Source organism: Chenopodium quinoa, unplaced genomic scaffold (assembly GCF_001683475.1).
Source record: "Chenopodium quinoa cultivar QQ74 unplaced genomic scaffold, ASM168347v1, whole genome shotgun sequence".
Classification (NCBI taxonomy): domain Eukaryota; kingdom Viridiplantae; phylum Streptophyta; class Magnoliopsida; order Caryophyllales; family Amaranthaceae; genus Chenopodium; species Chenopodium quinoa.
Genome location: NW_018743920.1, coordinates 2,167,443 through 2,185,336, shown reverse-complemented (window position 1 = coordinate 2,185,336; position 17,894 = coordinate 2,167,443). Strand labels below are relative to the sequence as shown.

Here is a 17,894-nt window from a genome sequence, read left to right as displayed (position 1 = left end):
ATTATAACCCGTAAATAATTGACTTGAACCGAACCCGAACAGAACCCTAACTCGTTTAAACCCGTAAAAACCCGAATGTAACCCGACTTGTTTTTCACCCGACCCGAATGCAACCCGACCTTTTATTGACCCGACCTAAACCCGACCCAAACCCGATAAGATGTATGACCCGACGTGACCCGACTCAAGCATGACCCAACCCGAACTCGACCCGCATAGGTCCCGACATTAACCCGTATTGACCCGACCCGAGATGACCCGACCCACACTAACCCGACTCAAACCCGACCCATTTACCCGAATTGACAGCTCTACCTAGTACCCATAATCAAATACAAAGGCGCAATTTGACTAGATTTAATTAAACTAAAGAATTTATTCTGATATTCTATAAAATTGGATTGTTTTATGTTATTATAAACTAATTGGCATTTATATCTTAAGAGGTGATATACAAAACCTAAGACTATCAGGTCTATCAGCGGGAATAATGCTCTTAAGATGAGTGTATATGAGAATGTTTTGGAAATACTTTTGCTACTTGAATAGCTATTCTCTAAGAGCAAAATGTCATTTTGGCATCCAACTCAACTTTAACTTACAAGGTCTAATAAAATTTAGACAAATTTATCCTTGAAAATTAGAGAAAAAAATGCACCCTAACATATGTAAGACAGTAATATTTTAGTGATCAATAATACTCTACATTAAGTTGTCAATAACATTTGAGAGACTTTACTAGCATATAGATCTAGGACACCAGACTGCTTAATTAATCTTTGTTACTCACTTTAATATTATTGAATCAAATCAATCAATTATGGTGTTCATTGGATTTTATTTATTTATTTATTTTGGTAGGTAAGGAGAATTACCTATCGAAACCAATTTGACCTAAGTTATCGAACAAGTCTTTTTGAAAATTGAGGGAAAGGGTTGAAAATATCCCTACTCTCAAAAATCATTAATATAATATGATCTCATAACTATTTGATTTTTTGATGTAAATCTTCTCACTAAGCCAACTTTTGCTCGATAGTGTTTTTGATATAATGATGGATGTAGGCATGTAGCAGTTTTTTTTTTTTTTTTTTTTTTTTTCTTCGAAAAGGCATGTAGTAGTGTTGGTAGGACTGTAGGAGTAAGCGAGTTGGCTAGGAAAGAAAAGTGAGGAAATTTGTGGGGATCGAAAATAACACAAAAATAGAAAAATTTGTAATCCAATACATGTGCATTTTAGGAGCTTAGTATAATTTGATTTATATTGTACTCCGTAATAACCTATAATTATCTTAGTAATGGAAGACCGTCCATATTTAAAATTCTTCTTGTTATTTTTCTATTGAGATAATCAATAATGAAGATTATTAAAAAAGACATCAATAATTTATGTTTTCCTATTGAATTTTCCTTTCCGATGAGACAGAGTAGTTTACATTTTTAATTCAACAAAACAATTTACGATATCATTATACCTATTTTTCTATAGTACTTTATATTATGACTATTATCCATAGTTTTCATGATTAACCACCACTTGTATACAATCATTCAAGATAGTCCAAAATCTGACGACACCCATCTCTTACTTTTTTTTGAGGATCAATTTTCAATTGGTACTCTCTCCAAAAAAAAAATATAATTGGTTCTTACCAAAAAAAATTCAATTGGCCCAACCCTTTAATTTAATTGTGTATTGCTGAAAAAGATTCCTGTCCTTGGTTTAGAATCTGCAAATTTTCACATTACCAACACCTTATCCTCTGCTAAAAAAAAAAAAAAAAAATATTAATTTCTTGACTTTATTTAGTTTTTTTCATACCCAAAAATATCTTCTAAACTGTATAAATTGACAAGAAAGGTTCTCTATTTTTCTGGGCATCATTTCCTTCTTCATCCCCTTAAAAAAAATTGTAGCTTTACTAGTTTTGATTGAAGTTTTTCAGGGGATCGAAGATGGCCGCCTTTTTTCTGGGTTTTTCTCTGCTTCTTCTACTTGCTCCTTCGGTAATTCATTTATCCATTTCTTTTGGTTGATCTTTTTTATTTCACTGAATTTGTCATCCATTAAAGTTTCCATTTTTGGTTAATTGAACTTTTATTTTTCTATGAATATCTTAGTATGTTTGCCTTATATTGATATAGTTGACCCACTTATCTTAAAGTTATGATCACTTGTTATAATTTGTTATGGTCAAATTATAATAACTACCCATTTCAAGGGGTCTGTTTATATTAGTGTTTAATTTGTTTAGAATCTTTAATTTATATTAGAGTTATAGATATGAGTATATGACTATACGAGTTAGCTTAGTTAGTAGAGTCTTAAGGCGTGTATCTAAGACTCGGGATCAAATTCCGTCATTCTTTTGTGGTTCTCTATATACGAAATTATAATAGAATTACGATTGATTTGCTATGATTGGATCTGTGGAACTTTGAATTTGCGGGGAGAATTGAGAAAAAATTCCCTTTTTTTCTTTGGAAAATATAAATTTCTTAAATAAAGAAGATAGGAATTTTGGTTGAATTTCTTGTTCAAATTTTGATTTGAGCAATTGTATTGGTGGGGTGGGGCAGGAGAAGTAGGAGGCTTTGGTGTATTCTATTTATTAGTGGCCATTTCTGGGTCAGTTAGCAAATTTGTCTTTTTGGGAAATTCTTGTTTTAATGAAATATCATGACTCACATAGTTTGTCCTGTGTTAATGGGTTGATCTTTGAGCTTGATTTAAGTTGTTGCAATTGCTATCATCACTTGGAACTTGTAAGAAATACTTGGGAGTTTTTGTTTGTCGTAAAAGTGTTTGATAATTGATTTTAGCACTACCAAAGTTATAACCGCACTCTACTTCTTTGAAGAAGGAAGAATGGAGCTTGGTTACAGATTCTTGGAGTGTCAATAACCAAACCACCCTCTTATCAGTTCTCCCAAATATTGCTCCTACACGTTTACAATCCTAGTACATACGAAATTTTTTCTTTACTCTTCGAAAGTGTTTAGAATTATGTGCTTTAAGTGTATAGAGTTGTGCTTTCAATATTTTGTCAACCTATGAACTAATGCCTTTTTTACTTTCCAAAACGTTCAACTTAGCGCAGTTTTTACTTTGCTATATACAATTACTTAAAATTATAACTTATTAGCAATGGACTTTGTGGTAACTTGTAATCTACTGATGGAGTAAGAAAATGCTAATTGAGTAAATGTAGGTGCGAATAAAAATCTAAGAGTAGTGATACATAACTTTAAAGAACCCCACTCAAGGTGTAAATTTGTCATAGATTCTCAACCCACTCTTATTTTGAGAGTTATATATAATGCTTATTCATGGTTAGCGAAACCTAGTGGAGTGGAGTCTTATGGATTGCAAAGACAAACGTATGACCTTGACCTCTTGCTGAAAGCTGAAATCAAAATTCATTACCTAACAACATGTAAGTGTGTGCATTGCCGTGCAAGAAGCGCGACATCATAAATTAGTTCTTGTATGTCCCCAGCCACAGGACTACTTATGCTCACAAATTTAGTACTCTTTACTGGTCGTTATTTAGTTCCTGAGAGTATAAAAGGTCTGTCCTTAAGTAGTAATGAAGTAGAATTTGAAGCTGTATGTTATACTAAAGCTGCTTGCTATGCTTCTCAATACATCAGTATCTTGTTATCTGTTCCTTTCTTGACTTGACAAATTCTCTAACAAATTTTTATATTTATATTGCAGGTTATTGTGGCCGAATCAGTTTCTGAGCTGAAGCTGAACTCCAACCTTCTCCAGGTATGTTTAAGCTACCTTGAGTGATGTATAACTTATGAGCCATCTCTATATTGATCAACACACCTTCGTATCTTATTTCAGGACTCAATAGTCAATTCAGTAAATACAAATCCAAAAGCTGGATGGAAGGCTGGCATGAACCCGCGATTCTCTGAGTTTACAGTGAGTTTTCGTTCAAATGTTCTCTGATAATTATTTGATGAGACTCAATCTTTAATCTTCAACAACCTGAGTGTTTCTTTAGATTTGCGCAAAATTTTCATTGCTGTTTTTTTCTATCATTGTTAAGCTTGGCCAATTCAAGCGCATCTTAGGTGCTAGACCAACCCTGGAGAGTGAGAAGAGGAATATTCCTCTAGTGCATCATGACAGGTCCTCGAACTTGCCAAAAGAGTTTGATGCCAGAAAAACATGGTCTCAATGTAGCACTATTGGCAGAATTCTTGGTAAGTCAAGTGATGTATTCTTCTTTCTAATTAATTTTAACAATATCTATGCAATGATCATCTAATTCTTATTTACTTTTGTCTCCCTTTTCCTCTATCTCACTTTGGGGTCATTGCTAAATTTCGTATCAAAGACCAGGTACGTAGCATCTTATTACATTTTGTTAAAACAGCTCAGTTAAGATAAATCACAACATTTCAAGCTCACTTAGATGATCTTCTGCTATCTGTCAAATAGGGTCACTGTGGTTCTTGTTGGGCATTTGCTGCTGTTGAAGCTCTTTCAGATCGTTTCTGCATTAATTATGGCATGGTAACTACACTCTCTATCTTTTGAATTCATTATATTTTCCTTTCCTTTTGAAATAAATCATGACATTATGTTCTCCCAAATACGTCCTTGTAGAACATCTCATTATCAGTTAATGATCTCTTGGCATGCTGTGGGTTCTTGTGTGGAGCCGGATGTGATGGTGGGACACCCATCTATGCCTGGCGCTATTTTGTTCACCATGGTGTTGTCACAGAAGAGGTAAAGAAATTATTCTTCATCCCAATGATATATTTTCTCAACTTTTCAACCATTTCCTACTACTTATTTCTGAATGTTTGACGTGTGTGATTGATTTCTCTGTAACAGTGTGATCCATACTTTGACACCACTGGTTGCTCCCATCCAGGTTGTGAGCCCGGTTACCCTACTCCCAAGTGTGTAAGGAAATGTATGGGTGGCAACCAATTATGGAGACAATCAAAGCACTATGGTTCAAATGCCTACAGAATTAAAAAAGACACATATCAGATCATGGCTGAACTCTACAAGAATGGACCTGTTGAGGTGGCTTTTGATGTTTACGAGGTAATTGAATAGAAATCTGAATCACCTAGCAAGCATTGTTCAGTTTTAATAGTTTGAAATTCAGTGACGGAGCTCATATTTAATCAAGCTGATTTCATTACAAACTAATAGATAAATGAATTAATACTAATATTAAATAAGCTATATTGGTGACTTGTGAGGCCACAAGGTTTCCTTTTCCTTTGGTTTGTCAAACATGAACAATGATTTGGGATGACAACCTGCTAGATAAGATTTAGGGGGCGTTTGGTATGAATAATGGAAATGGAGTGGAAAGGAAACAAATAAGAGGGAGGAAAGGAATCATTTGACACTTACCTTTTCGTTTGTTTGGTTTAATCATGGAAAGGAATCACTTAAACCTATCTCCCTTCATTTTTGATTGAGGAGAGAAAGGGTAATTATTACCTTAGGTTTTAGAGAGGTAATAAAATGGGTGGAAACCATTACCCTTAGGTAATGGTAATTGTTACCCAAGCCTTCCAACCAAACACTTGGTAATGGTAATGGTTTAATTGAATCAGTTTCCAACCCAAAAAAACTCTTACCAAACATGCTCTTAAAGTGCTGACCACCCTCAACATTTGCTATGTAATTTCTAGAGTGCTTTAATTAACAGATATTAAGTGGGTTCAATTGAACCCTGTGCTTCTAACATAGGTCTGTCACTGATCGATTTTTCTAAGGGACATAAGCTGGGAAAACCAGAATCGAGAGAAAGAGTGGTTGCTCCGCCTTTTGCTCAATTCTAACTTTATTCAATTTCAGGATTTTGCTCATTACAAATCAGGAGTTTACAAGCACGTGACTGGACAATACCTTGGAGGACATGCTGTGAAGCTGATTGGATGGGGGACTACTGCTGAAGGAGAGGATTATTGGGTACTTTTTGTTACCTTTTCAAATTTTTACCCTTTCAATGTATGAACTATATCTCAGTTTTGATGCCTGGTTGCTAATCCAATGTCATGTTTCACAGCTACTCGCAAATCAGTGGAACAGAAGCTGGGGCGATGTATGTTTGTTCTCTCTTGTAATCTTAATTCAACCATCAAATAAGAACAAGTATATTTTTGACTCATATCTTTCCCTTATTATGACAGGACGGATACTTCATGATCAGCAGAGGAACCAACGAATGTGGCATTGAAGAAGACGTGGTGGCTGGCTTGCCTTCACCCAAGAACTTGTTCAAGGTGGTAGGCGAATCAGATGATGGTGTTTCTGCCTCCATTTAAGCGATGTGATTATTGCTCTCATTGATTGGCTTATATAACATATTTCAAATCTGCATCGTTGTAGGAAATATACACTATTTGATATCTAATGTTCATTGGCAGCAAATCATATTTGTAATTTGTGATTCAGAACATTAATGAAGATCTTAGTTCTACAGGACATGATTCTTCAGAATAATTCTCAGTAGTCTATATGTAAATGTCTTATTAAAGAAGAATACTGTTTGTTATTAACCAAATTATCAAAGGGACACACCACTCCTTTTAAGTTCTTTTATTCTATTCTTCCCTTCCTGTCTGGATCTTGCTTGAATTAGTGAAGTTCTCCGGTGCCAAGCAGGCCATTCTGCAGACGGAAATATGAATCCTTGATCTCAATTGATAACACGAGAAAGGATATTGTAACAGCATAGGCTGTCATGTTTACTTGCAGGTTGCTTCTTAGATCCTTGCAGAGCGCGCATTTGAGATGATAATTTAATGATAAGAAGTGTGTAATGATAAAAAAGGATCACTTAAGTTAAACTGCAATTTCTCATGCTCTCTTAAGAATAGTTTCAATTGTACACTTTTGAAGGAAAGAATTAGACACCACACCAAAATAAATAACAATATAATAAAGGTTTAAAGATGAAAAAATAATCTTTAATACTCTTAAATTACAAGAATAAAATTTCTATTGAATAAATTATTTTTTTTTTAAAAAGATACTCAATCCAGCTCCATAATGGGTATTTTACTTATTCATGCAGCAATTTTATTCGTTAATTTAAAATTACATTAATGTATTATTGCTTGTTATTTTTGGCCTAATTCACAATTTTATTTTGCTTGTTATTGTTACAAAATTCACAATTTTTGGCCTAATTCTTCTTTTGATGATCAATTCAAAAGCCGCACATGAAAGTTCCCATTGTAAATTTGCCCATAATTTGGTTGAGCGAGAAATATAACTTAGTACTGTAGTAGTCAGTCTAATGAAAATGATGGTCTTTAAATGGCTATAAACTAAGCTAAAAATTCTTGCTAAAATCTTCCATCACTATAATTATGAGTTAATGACATGGAGGACAAATGGCTGTTACCACAGATTAGCTTTAACCCTTTCCTTAATGTTTTAAATTGGTTTTAACACTTCTTATTCAGATAATGAGACATAGCTAAGTTGGTTAGAGCTTACAGCAACCAAACATCAACATCATCTAAATTTCTGCACTACAATAAGGCCTTGTTTAGTTCAACTTATTTTTACTTGTTTAAAAAAAATAAGTTAAGTTCAGATCAGATCAGATCAGAAAAAATAAGTTCATATCAGATCATCGTTTTATGTGCAATTTTTATCGCTAAATATCATTAATTTCGTAATGAAAAAAATTATGAAAATTACATATTAATAAAATACACATTATTACGAATCTAATAAGATCCCACTTATTATCGTACACTTAAGGTCAAAGTTTGGTCAAATCAGACAATAAGATCTTATCAGATCAAACCAGATCAAATAAGATCAGATCAAATCAGATCGAGATAAGTTCAGATAAGAAAAAATAAGGTGAACTAAACAGGCCCTAAGTGTACAGTGTAGACATCTACATTTGGTACCCTGTCCCGAACGGAAGTGCTATGACGATAAATAAAACCATCTTTGTATTGGAGCAACGTGAAGAATGCTTGTGGATTGCTGATTAAGGCTTAAACACATAAAACAACTAGCTTGACTCGATACGAAATAAACCAAAGCTAACTAAAACTAAGCCCGATCAGTAATTAGGCCTAATCCCGAGATTAAACCTAATTTTGACGGATTTAGAGGTGCCTAGGTTAAAATCCGAGGCTACCGTAGGAAAAACCGCGCGCAACTCAAGGAGTCCCGCTGGCCTGGTGCGCGCAACCTCCAGTGATGCGCTCGCGGAAGATTCAGAATTTTATAAAAATGTTAAATAAAATCTTACAATAAAGCCACGCGCAAGACAATAGGTTGCGCTGCCCTCAGCAATGCAACTCAACTACTTGCGCGCAGCAGCCGCGCGCGACCTTTCGAGATGCGCGTGCCACCTGCTGCAGCACAATGTTCAAAAACCTAAATTCATCCATTCCTATAAATAGGGGTGCAATACGAAGCTTTGAACACACATAAATTAACCCGAAAGTCGGCAGAAATCTTGTAATCTTATGCACTATTCATTCCCCTTGTCCTAAACACTCACCCCTTTAATCATTTGTTCTTACGGTGGAGTCCATAAGTGTTCTAAACGATGATCTAGCAAGGAAAAGTGGTAAAATCCCGAGCACTTAGATAAATCACCTTTTTTTTTCTTGTTAAAACAACTTTTAATCAATTAATTAGTGTTGTTAGATCACTTTAAATAAACTTTAATTAACTAATTTGACATAGTATTCTTTCGTTAAACAAGATTAGAATTGGACAAATTAATTGATTGTTTTATCACTTAAGCCAAGGCGAATCTTGTTTACTTTTTGTTCTTTCACGAATTGAATAAATAAGAATAACGACTTTTGCGATGTAATTCCTACATGATTAGTGTGTGTAATTAAAATCAACTAACTTAGTTTTAGGTATCACGTTGCATATATTGTTTGGTAATGAAATTGTTAAAAAAGAGGAAGAGCTAGTAGAGGCCGCACTTGGGCTAGAATAGCAATTCCTCCCTAAAAGGAACGTTATTTTAGTACCCTCGCTCCCGAACTCATTTCTGGTATAAGTAGACCAATTTGGGCATGGGTAAACTTATGATTCATGCTAAATATCCCTTGAACTCTATTTGGGAGAAAGGCATGAACGAGGTTTATGAGTTTTCCTAAAACTCATTTGCGACTCCTTACTAGTTTCTTACAAAAAAGCATAATGATAGGATCAACTCTAATTCAAGGTCCTCCAAACAGTCAGGAATTCAAATCCTAATAACACGCCTTAAAATGGTGTAAAGTCCTAGGCTTTTAAAGGGCCATGGGTATAGAGGAGAAGGATCCCCAATGACGGGCACACTCTCCTCACATACAGTATAAGCTAATTTAGGACAAATGGAGTATTTAGATGAGTAAAAGGTAAATATGATACAGGATCAGACCAATAATGACATGCTACTATTCATGCCGAGCAAGCATGGCATGACAAGATAAAACACATTGAAATAAGTTAAATTTAGCTTAGGAACACAAACATGGCATGGTGGCACGTGTGCTTGGGTCGTGCTTGGACTGCTATTTTGCAATTTTTTTACACAAAATGGCGCAAGTTGGCATGTAACAAGTGGGCTTAACTTTGGGCAAGACATGTAAATAAAGCATAAGATAAGCCCAAACACAAACCACAACCACCTTAAATATTTCGTAGAAAGTAACCATGTGAAATTGTCTTTACCTATTGCATAGGTAATTTGATATTACGATTATTTCACCAAATACCTCTAAGTAATTCGTTTATTCATAATATACCCATTAAACTTTCCAAATACACCATATACCCCCAAGTTTAACAACTATGTTACCAAATATCCAAATGACTAACGGACGTCAACTCCGTTAGTCATTAAGGCTTAATTATGCCACGTGAAATTTTTTAATTGGTTTTCTTTTAATATTCCCTTTTAGTTATTAGATTAATTATTAAAAAAAATTAGAAAAACCTTTAAAAAATAAAATAAAAAAACTAGCCACCATCCCCACCTACCAGTTATCATTCCCGCCCAACCCCCAGAACCAACCCCCACCCCCGTTGACGCCGAGACCCACCTCCCCCGCGCCGGCAGCTCCCGCCGCCCCTCCCCCTGCCACCGACAATCCTCCTCTTCCCCCTAGACCACCACCCGAAACCCACTCCCCTAAAAACCCGAAACCCCTAAACAAACCCCACCCCCATCCCTGGAAAACCCCGATCAGCCCTCCACCACCCTCGAAAACCCTTGCGTCTAGGGTTTTTGAGGGTGGGGGAGGACCGATCCGGATTTTTCAGGGGTGGGGGTAGGGTTTTTTATAGGGGTTTTGGGTTATTCGGGGGTGGCCAGGGTTGCTTTGAGGGTTAGAGAAAGGGAGGGTGTGGATCTAGGGTTTGGGGGAGTGGAAATAGTAGGGGTGGGAAGCTAGGAACGACGGGTGGCAGCGCCAGAAACGGGGGAGGGGGCTTAGGTGGTCAAGGGATGTTCCGGCGTTGGAATCGGGGGAGGAGGCTGGGTTCTTACACAACAATTTGTGAGTTTGGGGGAAAGTGGGGGGGTCTTGGGTGTGGGTGGGGCTGACAGGGTGGTGGTCACCGACAAGGGGGAGGCCTGGCACCGGTGGGATGAGGTGGTTCGTGCGTTGACGATGGGACGGGGACTGACTGGGGTGGGCAATGGTGGCTAGGGTGTGGGTTTTTTTCTCCTATTTTTGTAAAGTTTTTTTTTTTTTTTTATTTTATTTATTTATTTATTTATTTATTTATTTTTAAAGTTTTTATAATAATTAATAAATAATTAAAAGGGAGTCAATAAAAAGATGTCACGTGGCATACTTAACTCTTAATGACTAACGGAATTAACGTCCATTAGTCATTAAGGGCATATGGGGAATTATTGAAATACTCAGGGGTATATGGTGTATTTAGAAAGTTTCATAGGTATATGATGAATTATCAAAGTATTTAGGGATATTAGGTGAAATAACCGTTGAATTATTAGTATTACATTTAGAGAAAGAACTATGTAGCTTTATAAAAATTAAGAACATGTCACATTAAGAAAACCTTAATTTAGATTGTACTCATATAGTCACATGGTTACATTGATATAGAGCATGAAACCATCATTTTGATCCAAGATCCGATAGTAAATACACTTTATTTCTCGTAAGAAATGATTGCACGTATCATTATGACACATTTAATGAGGAAAGCGATTCTGACTTTCATATCTATTCTCTTAAAGGTACGTGGAATTTTCCAGGCTACACAAAAATTGTGTACTTGTTTCCGCCTCGATCTGAGTCATTCTTGCATTGCTAAAGGAACACCTGTGTCTGTTTTCACTGTAATAAATTCCTAGTGTCCTAGTAAGTCTCGATACACTACACCCGTTGGTGCATACAATACACTCGTTGCATACGAGCATTTGAAGTTCGCAAAACAAGCAAATGTGCCCAACGCGTATTACTTGACAGGATAGCAAGAAAGCTTATAAGCATCTGAACGTTTCTGAATGCAGAAAAGTAGGAATAACAGCCAACTTGATAGTTCTGCTCACGTTCTATTGATTTTTTTAATCCACCAGATAGTTCTACATGAAAGCATGCTTCAGTCAACTTCTATTTTCAGAATTTAGGAGAAAAAAAGAGTAAATTAATTATGAAGGCTTTTTTAAATGAGAAATCAATCAAAAGGTAAGAACAATGCTTTACTATGTACCAAAAAAGCATAGTAAAATTCAAGAACATGATAGTCAAATAACTGCTACACCCTCGACTTTCGAAATGAACATATTTTTTTCCTTAGAATGATGTAAAGTACTACATGTTAGAACTTATCCATTTGAAACATCTATGAAGTTTGAACATTTACTCCTAAATCAAATCTGAAGTTCCAAAGAGAAACTTCTCATGGAATGAAAATCAAAGATCTAAAACACCAACTCCCAAAGCCATAAGTTATACCATCCAATGAAATGAATCGCCGTTTTCTTTACCCCAGTTTGCTTGTTCTATTCACTTATCTGTATTTCTTATGCCCCCCCTCCCTTCACAAGAACTTGATTGTTTCCACTTACTTTACAGTGATCTGAAAACCTTCAGACGGCTCTAATTCTATCCACCCAATCCACACTACGTCGACCCTTCTCAAACTGTAAATCAATGCTTTTTCGAGACCTGTCATGATATTCTACACTTCTTCGGGACCTCTCCAGCTGCTCAAAAGGAATGTTCAATTTTTCAAGCTTATTGACGCTGCTGGCCTTGTACTCATGTATTTTCATCATTTCTGGCCGGTCAGTGCTTTTCCTTGGTTTTTCTGGCCGGTCAGTGCTTTTCCTTGGTTTTTCTCTCCGGTCAGTGCTTTTTCTTGGAGCATCATAACAGTCAGTGCTCTTTCGAGAATTTTCAGGCCTGTCAACACTTTTGCGTGAGATGTTGTGCCTTTGGGAAGGAGGTTTCTCCATCATGGATACAAATTTCTTGAGATGTCTAATATACTCAGGGTAAAGTTCCAAGTCACAATGACTTCCCCCTTTTAGCCACAAGGGTTCATATTTTTCTGGGGACATTTCCCACAATGTTTTACCATGTGAGAAATCAACAACATCATCAGCCGTCCCCTATATACCATAACATGCAGAGTTAACAGGTTACCCATAGAAAAAGGAAAACAGTAGTTTGATGCTTTTAAACAATGGAAAGAAAATCAAATGAAGCTTCAATTCTTTCATGGATAAGCAATCAGAATTCAAGAAATGATAACTTTCCAATCATAATTATTAATGTCATAGCACTATTGCTCCACAGACTCAGCTTGAGTCAAAAGATGCAGTTAAGTGGTTAAACAAGTCTCCTTTAATTTGATAATTTTGTTCACCCAACGATCTTTTAATAAGATGAAAGCCAAGATTACGTAACAAAAATATTAAGAAATAAAATGGTTTCAGCTATAACTGTTCATTATATCGAGGAGGTCAAGGAGCAAAAAGAAAGGCAGAGAGGTGAGAACTGATGCTTACATGAATTACCAGAACAGGACACTTCACCAATGGGATTTTATCGATATTCTGCACAGAAGAATCACACAATTTTACTTACATGCTTCAGTTCCTTGAACTTGTCGAAACAGGAAATGATGAAGCAATGATAATACCTTGTAGATGTCAAACCAATAAGTGCGCTTAACAGGATACATGACTCTCAAGCCTGAGAGGATAGGACTATGCAGTACAACAGCTCTTAGTCGAGGTAAACGAGAGGCAAGATCCAAAGTGGGACCACTACCAACAGATTGACCATAAAGAATGATATCTTCCTGCTTAGCACCATAGTTCTCTTCAAGACACTTATAAGCAGCTTCAATGTCCGCATATGTGTTGTTTTCAGTGGGCTGTAAATACACAAGTGTAAGTGGCTAATCTTGGGGTTCTTGGCCTTTTTCTTTTTACACAAAAAGGAATTGACCAATTCAAAAGGTTTTTCTATTTCCCAGTAAATAACAGTTGTAAATTTACTTGAGTTACCTTTCCAGTTGATTGCCCATACCCAGAGTAATCATACCTGCAACAACAAAATTACCTAAGGTTAATTCTCTTTGTATGAAGTTCTGCTTGTATTCTTGTACAGTCTTTGAAATTCTATAAAGAGAGTCAGCCTTCAGCAATTGGGAAAATCATGAATTAAATAGATTCATATCTAGGCTGTAAGGTCTGTAAGACTTCAACAATACAGGAGGTTTGCATCTGGAACACATTTTACTACGTTTTCTAGGCCCCTTCTCACAGCCAGATTTTTACAGCATTTCCGATTTTGCAAGGCATGCATTAAAGAAGGGAGAGTTCTCCAACCTCTCCCCTATCAAGATATTAGAATTTTGAACAAAGCTTCTCAAAACAAGGAATTTCATATCCATCCAATATTCCACCCTCACTCTTCATGCTTTAACATCTGACAAGTTAAGAAGGTTCAGATCTTTGTTCTTGCTCTGCTCTCACGGTCACATCTTAAAAAAGATACAAGTACAAAAATTATGCACACTAAAAACCAACACAATGTTGAATATAGTATGATATCAACCTCCTATCTCGCTTATGGGTAAGTAGAGGAGCATTTTAGGAATTAATGGAGCTTGAGCTCAGCAAAGGTTGTGATTATCAATCAAAACAAGTTCTGCTCTGACTGAAGTGCAATCTCGACAATATATGCTAATTTTGCTCAAGAAATCATTCGAACACGACCTACTAACCAAGGAAGGACTATATTACGTTATAAAATCCCTTTACTAGCTTGGTAGCCTTGGTTAAGTGATTAGCAAAAGAATATAGCACATCAACCGAGCATACAGAGTTTTCTACATGGAAACAAAAGAACCCTTCGACTACATTATTTTCTACATCTGTCCAAACCAGTGGACCAAAAGCAAATACAAAATTCGGGTTTAGTTCAGTAGATCAAGTATTCTCAATTATTGTTTCACGTTTCACCAGGTAAAAAGAAGAAACTAAACGGCTTAGAAGTGTTGCCATACATCCCCTCTTTCTCATAAGTAAGCTATCCAATTCCTTCAATTTGGTATGAGGATAAAAGGAACACGCCAAATCTACCATATTAATAAAAAGACCAAAATGATTGAATGACAAGCAGGAGAGAGACAAGTCTTCCCTAAACAGAAAAGATAGAAAGAACAAATGGAACACAGATAGACAATGACTTCAAACACCAAGCAATCAAAGCAAGGCAGCCATCAGCTCATCAGCATCTCGAAATCAATATAACTCCATCGCAGTAATATACCATATTGACCTCGAAACACAATCCGGTTTAAGTGTTTAACCACCTTCCATTAATCACTATTTACTAATCACTAATCCAAAATCAAGGCATTAAACAATCAAATCCTCGTAATTTAGCTGATTGCAACTATTCAAATGGCCTTAACTCCATCATCGAACGAACAAGCACATAACTAGTCAAAAGGTAAAAGATCAAACTAGTATATAGCAGTTCCAATAATTGGGGAAAATAATCCCAGGTCAATAATCTTTCTCTAAACGTTAATTAAACTCCTATAATCAAATTTCAGTAGCAACCCATTAATTTTTAATTACCAGAAAATTAAACAAGATGAACCCATATTATTTTTCTTTTTATTTTATATTTTATTCAGCAATTTCCAAAACCCCCAACTTGTCAAATCGCTGATCAGAATAAAAACAAACAATAATAATAATAATAATAGCAAAAAGTCGCAAAAAATCATCACCAACAACAAATTAACAAATTCCAAATATGGTAACCCTGATTATTCACACAAAATTGACAAAAACCCAGAAAAATTAAACTAAAACCCAGAATCCCAACCTTAGCAAAACAATAAAATAACAAAAAAAAATTCAACAAAATTACGAGGAGAGAGAGAATACAAAATTGAGAATACCAGACATACCCCATAATATTGACCTTCAAATGAATGCTCAACTCAATGAAAAGCTCATACATCTGACCAATATCAGCAGCATTTCCATGAGAGTAAAGCACAGTAGAAGTAGCCATTGGATACCTCACATAAACAGCAACGATCTCAGTTCCTCTTCTTGTTTGGATCTTCAAAACGTCGACGTTTTCCCTGTGTGGGTAAGGTTCTAGAAGCTGTAAACCTGTTAATTCATCTTTAACGACTCTGTATGAAGGTGGGTTTGGTGGGAAAAACGCGAATTTAGCCGCCATTGATGACGTCACCCCTCCCATCTCTCAAGCTTTCTCTCTCTAAACTTCCCCTGTTTTTCGTTTCTGAGAAAAATTAACAAAAAAAAGGGGCTAAATTCAGAACTGGGTTATGACATTCCTTTACTTTTTTTGGGGTTCACCTTTTTTTTTTTTTTTTTTGAAATTTGTGGGTTTCTTTACTTTAACAAAATCTGATCACATAGGCGTTTCCGGTGGATTCAGCGTTTTCCGACGATTTTTAGCGTTTTCCGGCGATGGTTGCGGCGGAGTAAGAAATAGGAGAGAGAAAGTAGAGGGAAGGGGAAGGGGGAGAAGAACCAAGTTGGCAATGGAGTGTGGTCACATGTAAGAAAGTGGGGGGAGATTTAATTTTTATCTATGGCAATTTTGTTAATTATTTTAATTTAATATTTTACTTTATATTTATTTAATTCAATGTTGTTACTTTTTGATGGATTAGAATAATTTTAAATTATGGTTAGAGGGTGTTGACAAAAATTGGACAGAAGTTTTACAGGTTGTTATGTAGTAAATCATCATGTACACATGTCATAAATCATTATGGTTAGTTATGGAAAAATTTTGTTTGAGGTTTTATGATACTTTGAGGTATATCTAGAGATTTTGTGATGCTTTGAGGGTAAATCTAGAAATTAGTTGAGATTTTGGGCAAGCTAAAAGATAAGTTTTTTTTTAAAAAAGGAAAGATATATTGACTTTAATTTGTCATTAATAATTGGATTGATCTTGTTATACATTTATACTTATATTCTCATCGTTTAAATTAACTGGTGCCAAATATTTCAGTTTTTTTTTTTCTCTCAATTTTATCACCGTATAAAAATCTTGTGTAATGACTTAAGGGTGAAGTAAATTGTGACAAAAAGAGTTCCAAATTTACACTCATATTGGTGTAGTAACATGTTATAGACTCATTCTTTGTCTTTGAAGGTGCAATTTTTTAATTGAATTTATCAAAGATTAACTTATTAACTTGTAACCCTAATTTTTTTTTTTATGATAGATGTACATATGATTGGACCTGATTAGCTCGGATTATCATATTGCATGATAATACACCTAATTGGAACTCATCATACATCATTAGCCTTAAAACTTATTTTTAAAAGGTGAACAAAATCGCACTCTATCTAATACCTTATGACTGGTTTTTGTAAATTATTAAAATTTAAAGCAATACTATTCAAAAATGTTAATTAATACTCTAAATTGCCTAATGAGGGTAAGGGTTTTACTGTAGTGTCCACTTCTAAAACATATTCCAAAACTAATCCAATTCAAACTAAATTTGAATTCAAATTGGATAATTTTGAACATATAATTTACAAATATTGATGTTTCACGTACTAAATTTCAAAACGTACGCTTCAACAATTTTACTTCTAAGACAACATATTTCGTACATTGTAGTCATACATAATTTTGGTCAGATTCAACTACTCCGTAGTAATTTCTTATATTCACCATTAACAACAATAAATTTTAACAATGCTACAAACCTACACTCTTGATTAATATTTTTGGATTTGGCATTAAATTAGCAACCACATGAACAATTCATTAAGAGGACAACTCTTAACATAGTCTAAAAAGTAAGGAACTCACATGGTTAGATAACATATTATAATTAATTACAAATAGACCCCCAAAAAAATCTCTAAAAACAAATCAATAATAATAATATTCTTTGGTAAAATCAAACGGGTCTTAATGGTCTTCGATCAATTGAATATACATTATTAGTTGTATATAACAATGTTTTATGCATAAGAATGTGAGGAGTATGTTGGTGACATTCAAGACATTTTCCTCGAGATAGGGTTTTTGTGGGTTTTCATTTTTCATCTGTCCTTTTTATATATTCCTCTTAGAATTTGGCTTTAGCTCCCTTTTCCACCTACGAAACCAACACATATGAGCTTGCTCTTGTCATTTTAATATAACAACAATAACGAACGCATTTTAATCCATGAATACCGTCTTTTCCTCTTAAGAAGGATGCTCAATTGTCTTAGAGCTTATGTGTAGAATAAGGAAGTTGATTACAACGTAGGTCCCTTTGGAGGAATCATTAAAGACAATGGAGTGATGTATATGAGATTTGATATTTTTTAATGAAAGAAATAAACTTTTTTTGCGATATT

General features: G+C 35.1%; 2 protein-coding genes across 2 annotated transcripts; one reads left to right on the top strand and one right to left on the bottom strand.

Moving 5' to 3' along the window:
- The first annotated feature begins 1,616 nt into the window (after positions 1-1,616).
- LOC110687865 (cathepsin B-like protease 2) lies at positions 1,617-6,590 on the top strand. Its single transcript, XM_021864508.1, has 11 exons — positions 1,617-2,007; positions 3,722-3,775; positions 3,857-3,937; positions 4,065-4,221; positions 4,356-4,360; positions 4,460-4,534; positions 4,628-4,753; positions 4,862-5,080; positions 5,849-5,962; positions 6,060-6,095; positions 6,184-6,590. The coding sequence occupies exons 1-11, from the start codon at positions 1,957-1,959 to the stop codon at positions 6,316-6,318; spliced, it is 1,053 nt and encodes a 350-aa protein (XP_021720200.1). The 5' UTR covers positions 1,617-1,956; the 3' UTR covers positions 6,319-6,590.
- A 5,097-nt stretch (positions 6,591-11,687) lies between these two features.
- On the bottom strand, positions 11,688-16,241 carry LOC110687864 (protein ABHD17C-like). Its single transcript, XM_021864507.1, has 5 exons — positions 15,449-16,241; positions 13,527-13,563; positions 13,157-13,393; positions 13,023-13,070; positions 11,688-12,623 (listed from the first exon to the last, which is right to left on the bottom strand). The coding sequence occupies exons 1-5, from the start codon at positions 15,748-15,750 to the stop codon at positions 12,099-12,101; spliced, it is 1,149 nt and encodes a 382-aa protein (XP_021720199.1). The 5' UTR covers positions 15,751-16,241; the 3' UTR covers positions 11,688-12,098.
- Between the last annotated feature and the right edge of the window lie 1,653 nt (positions 16,242-17,894).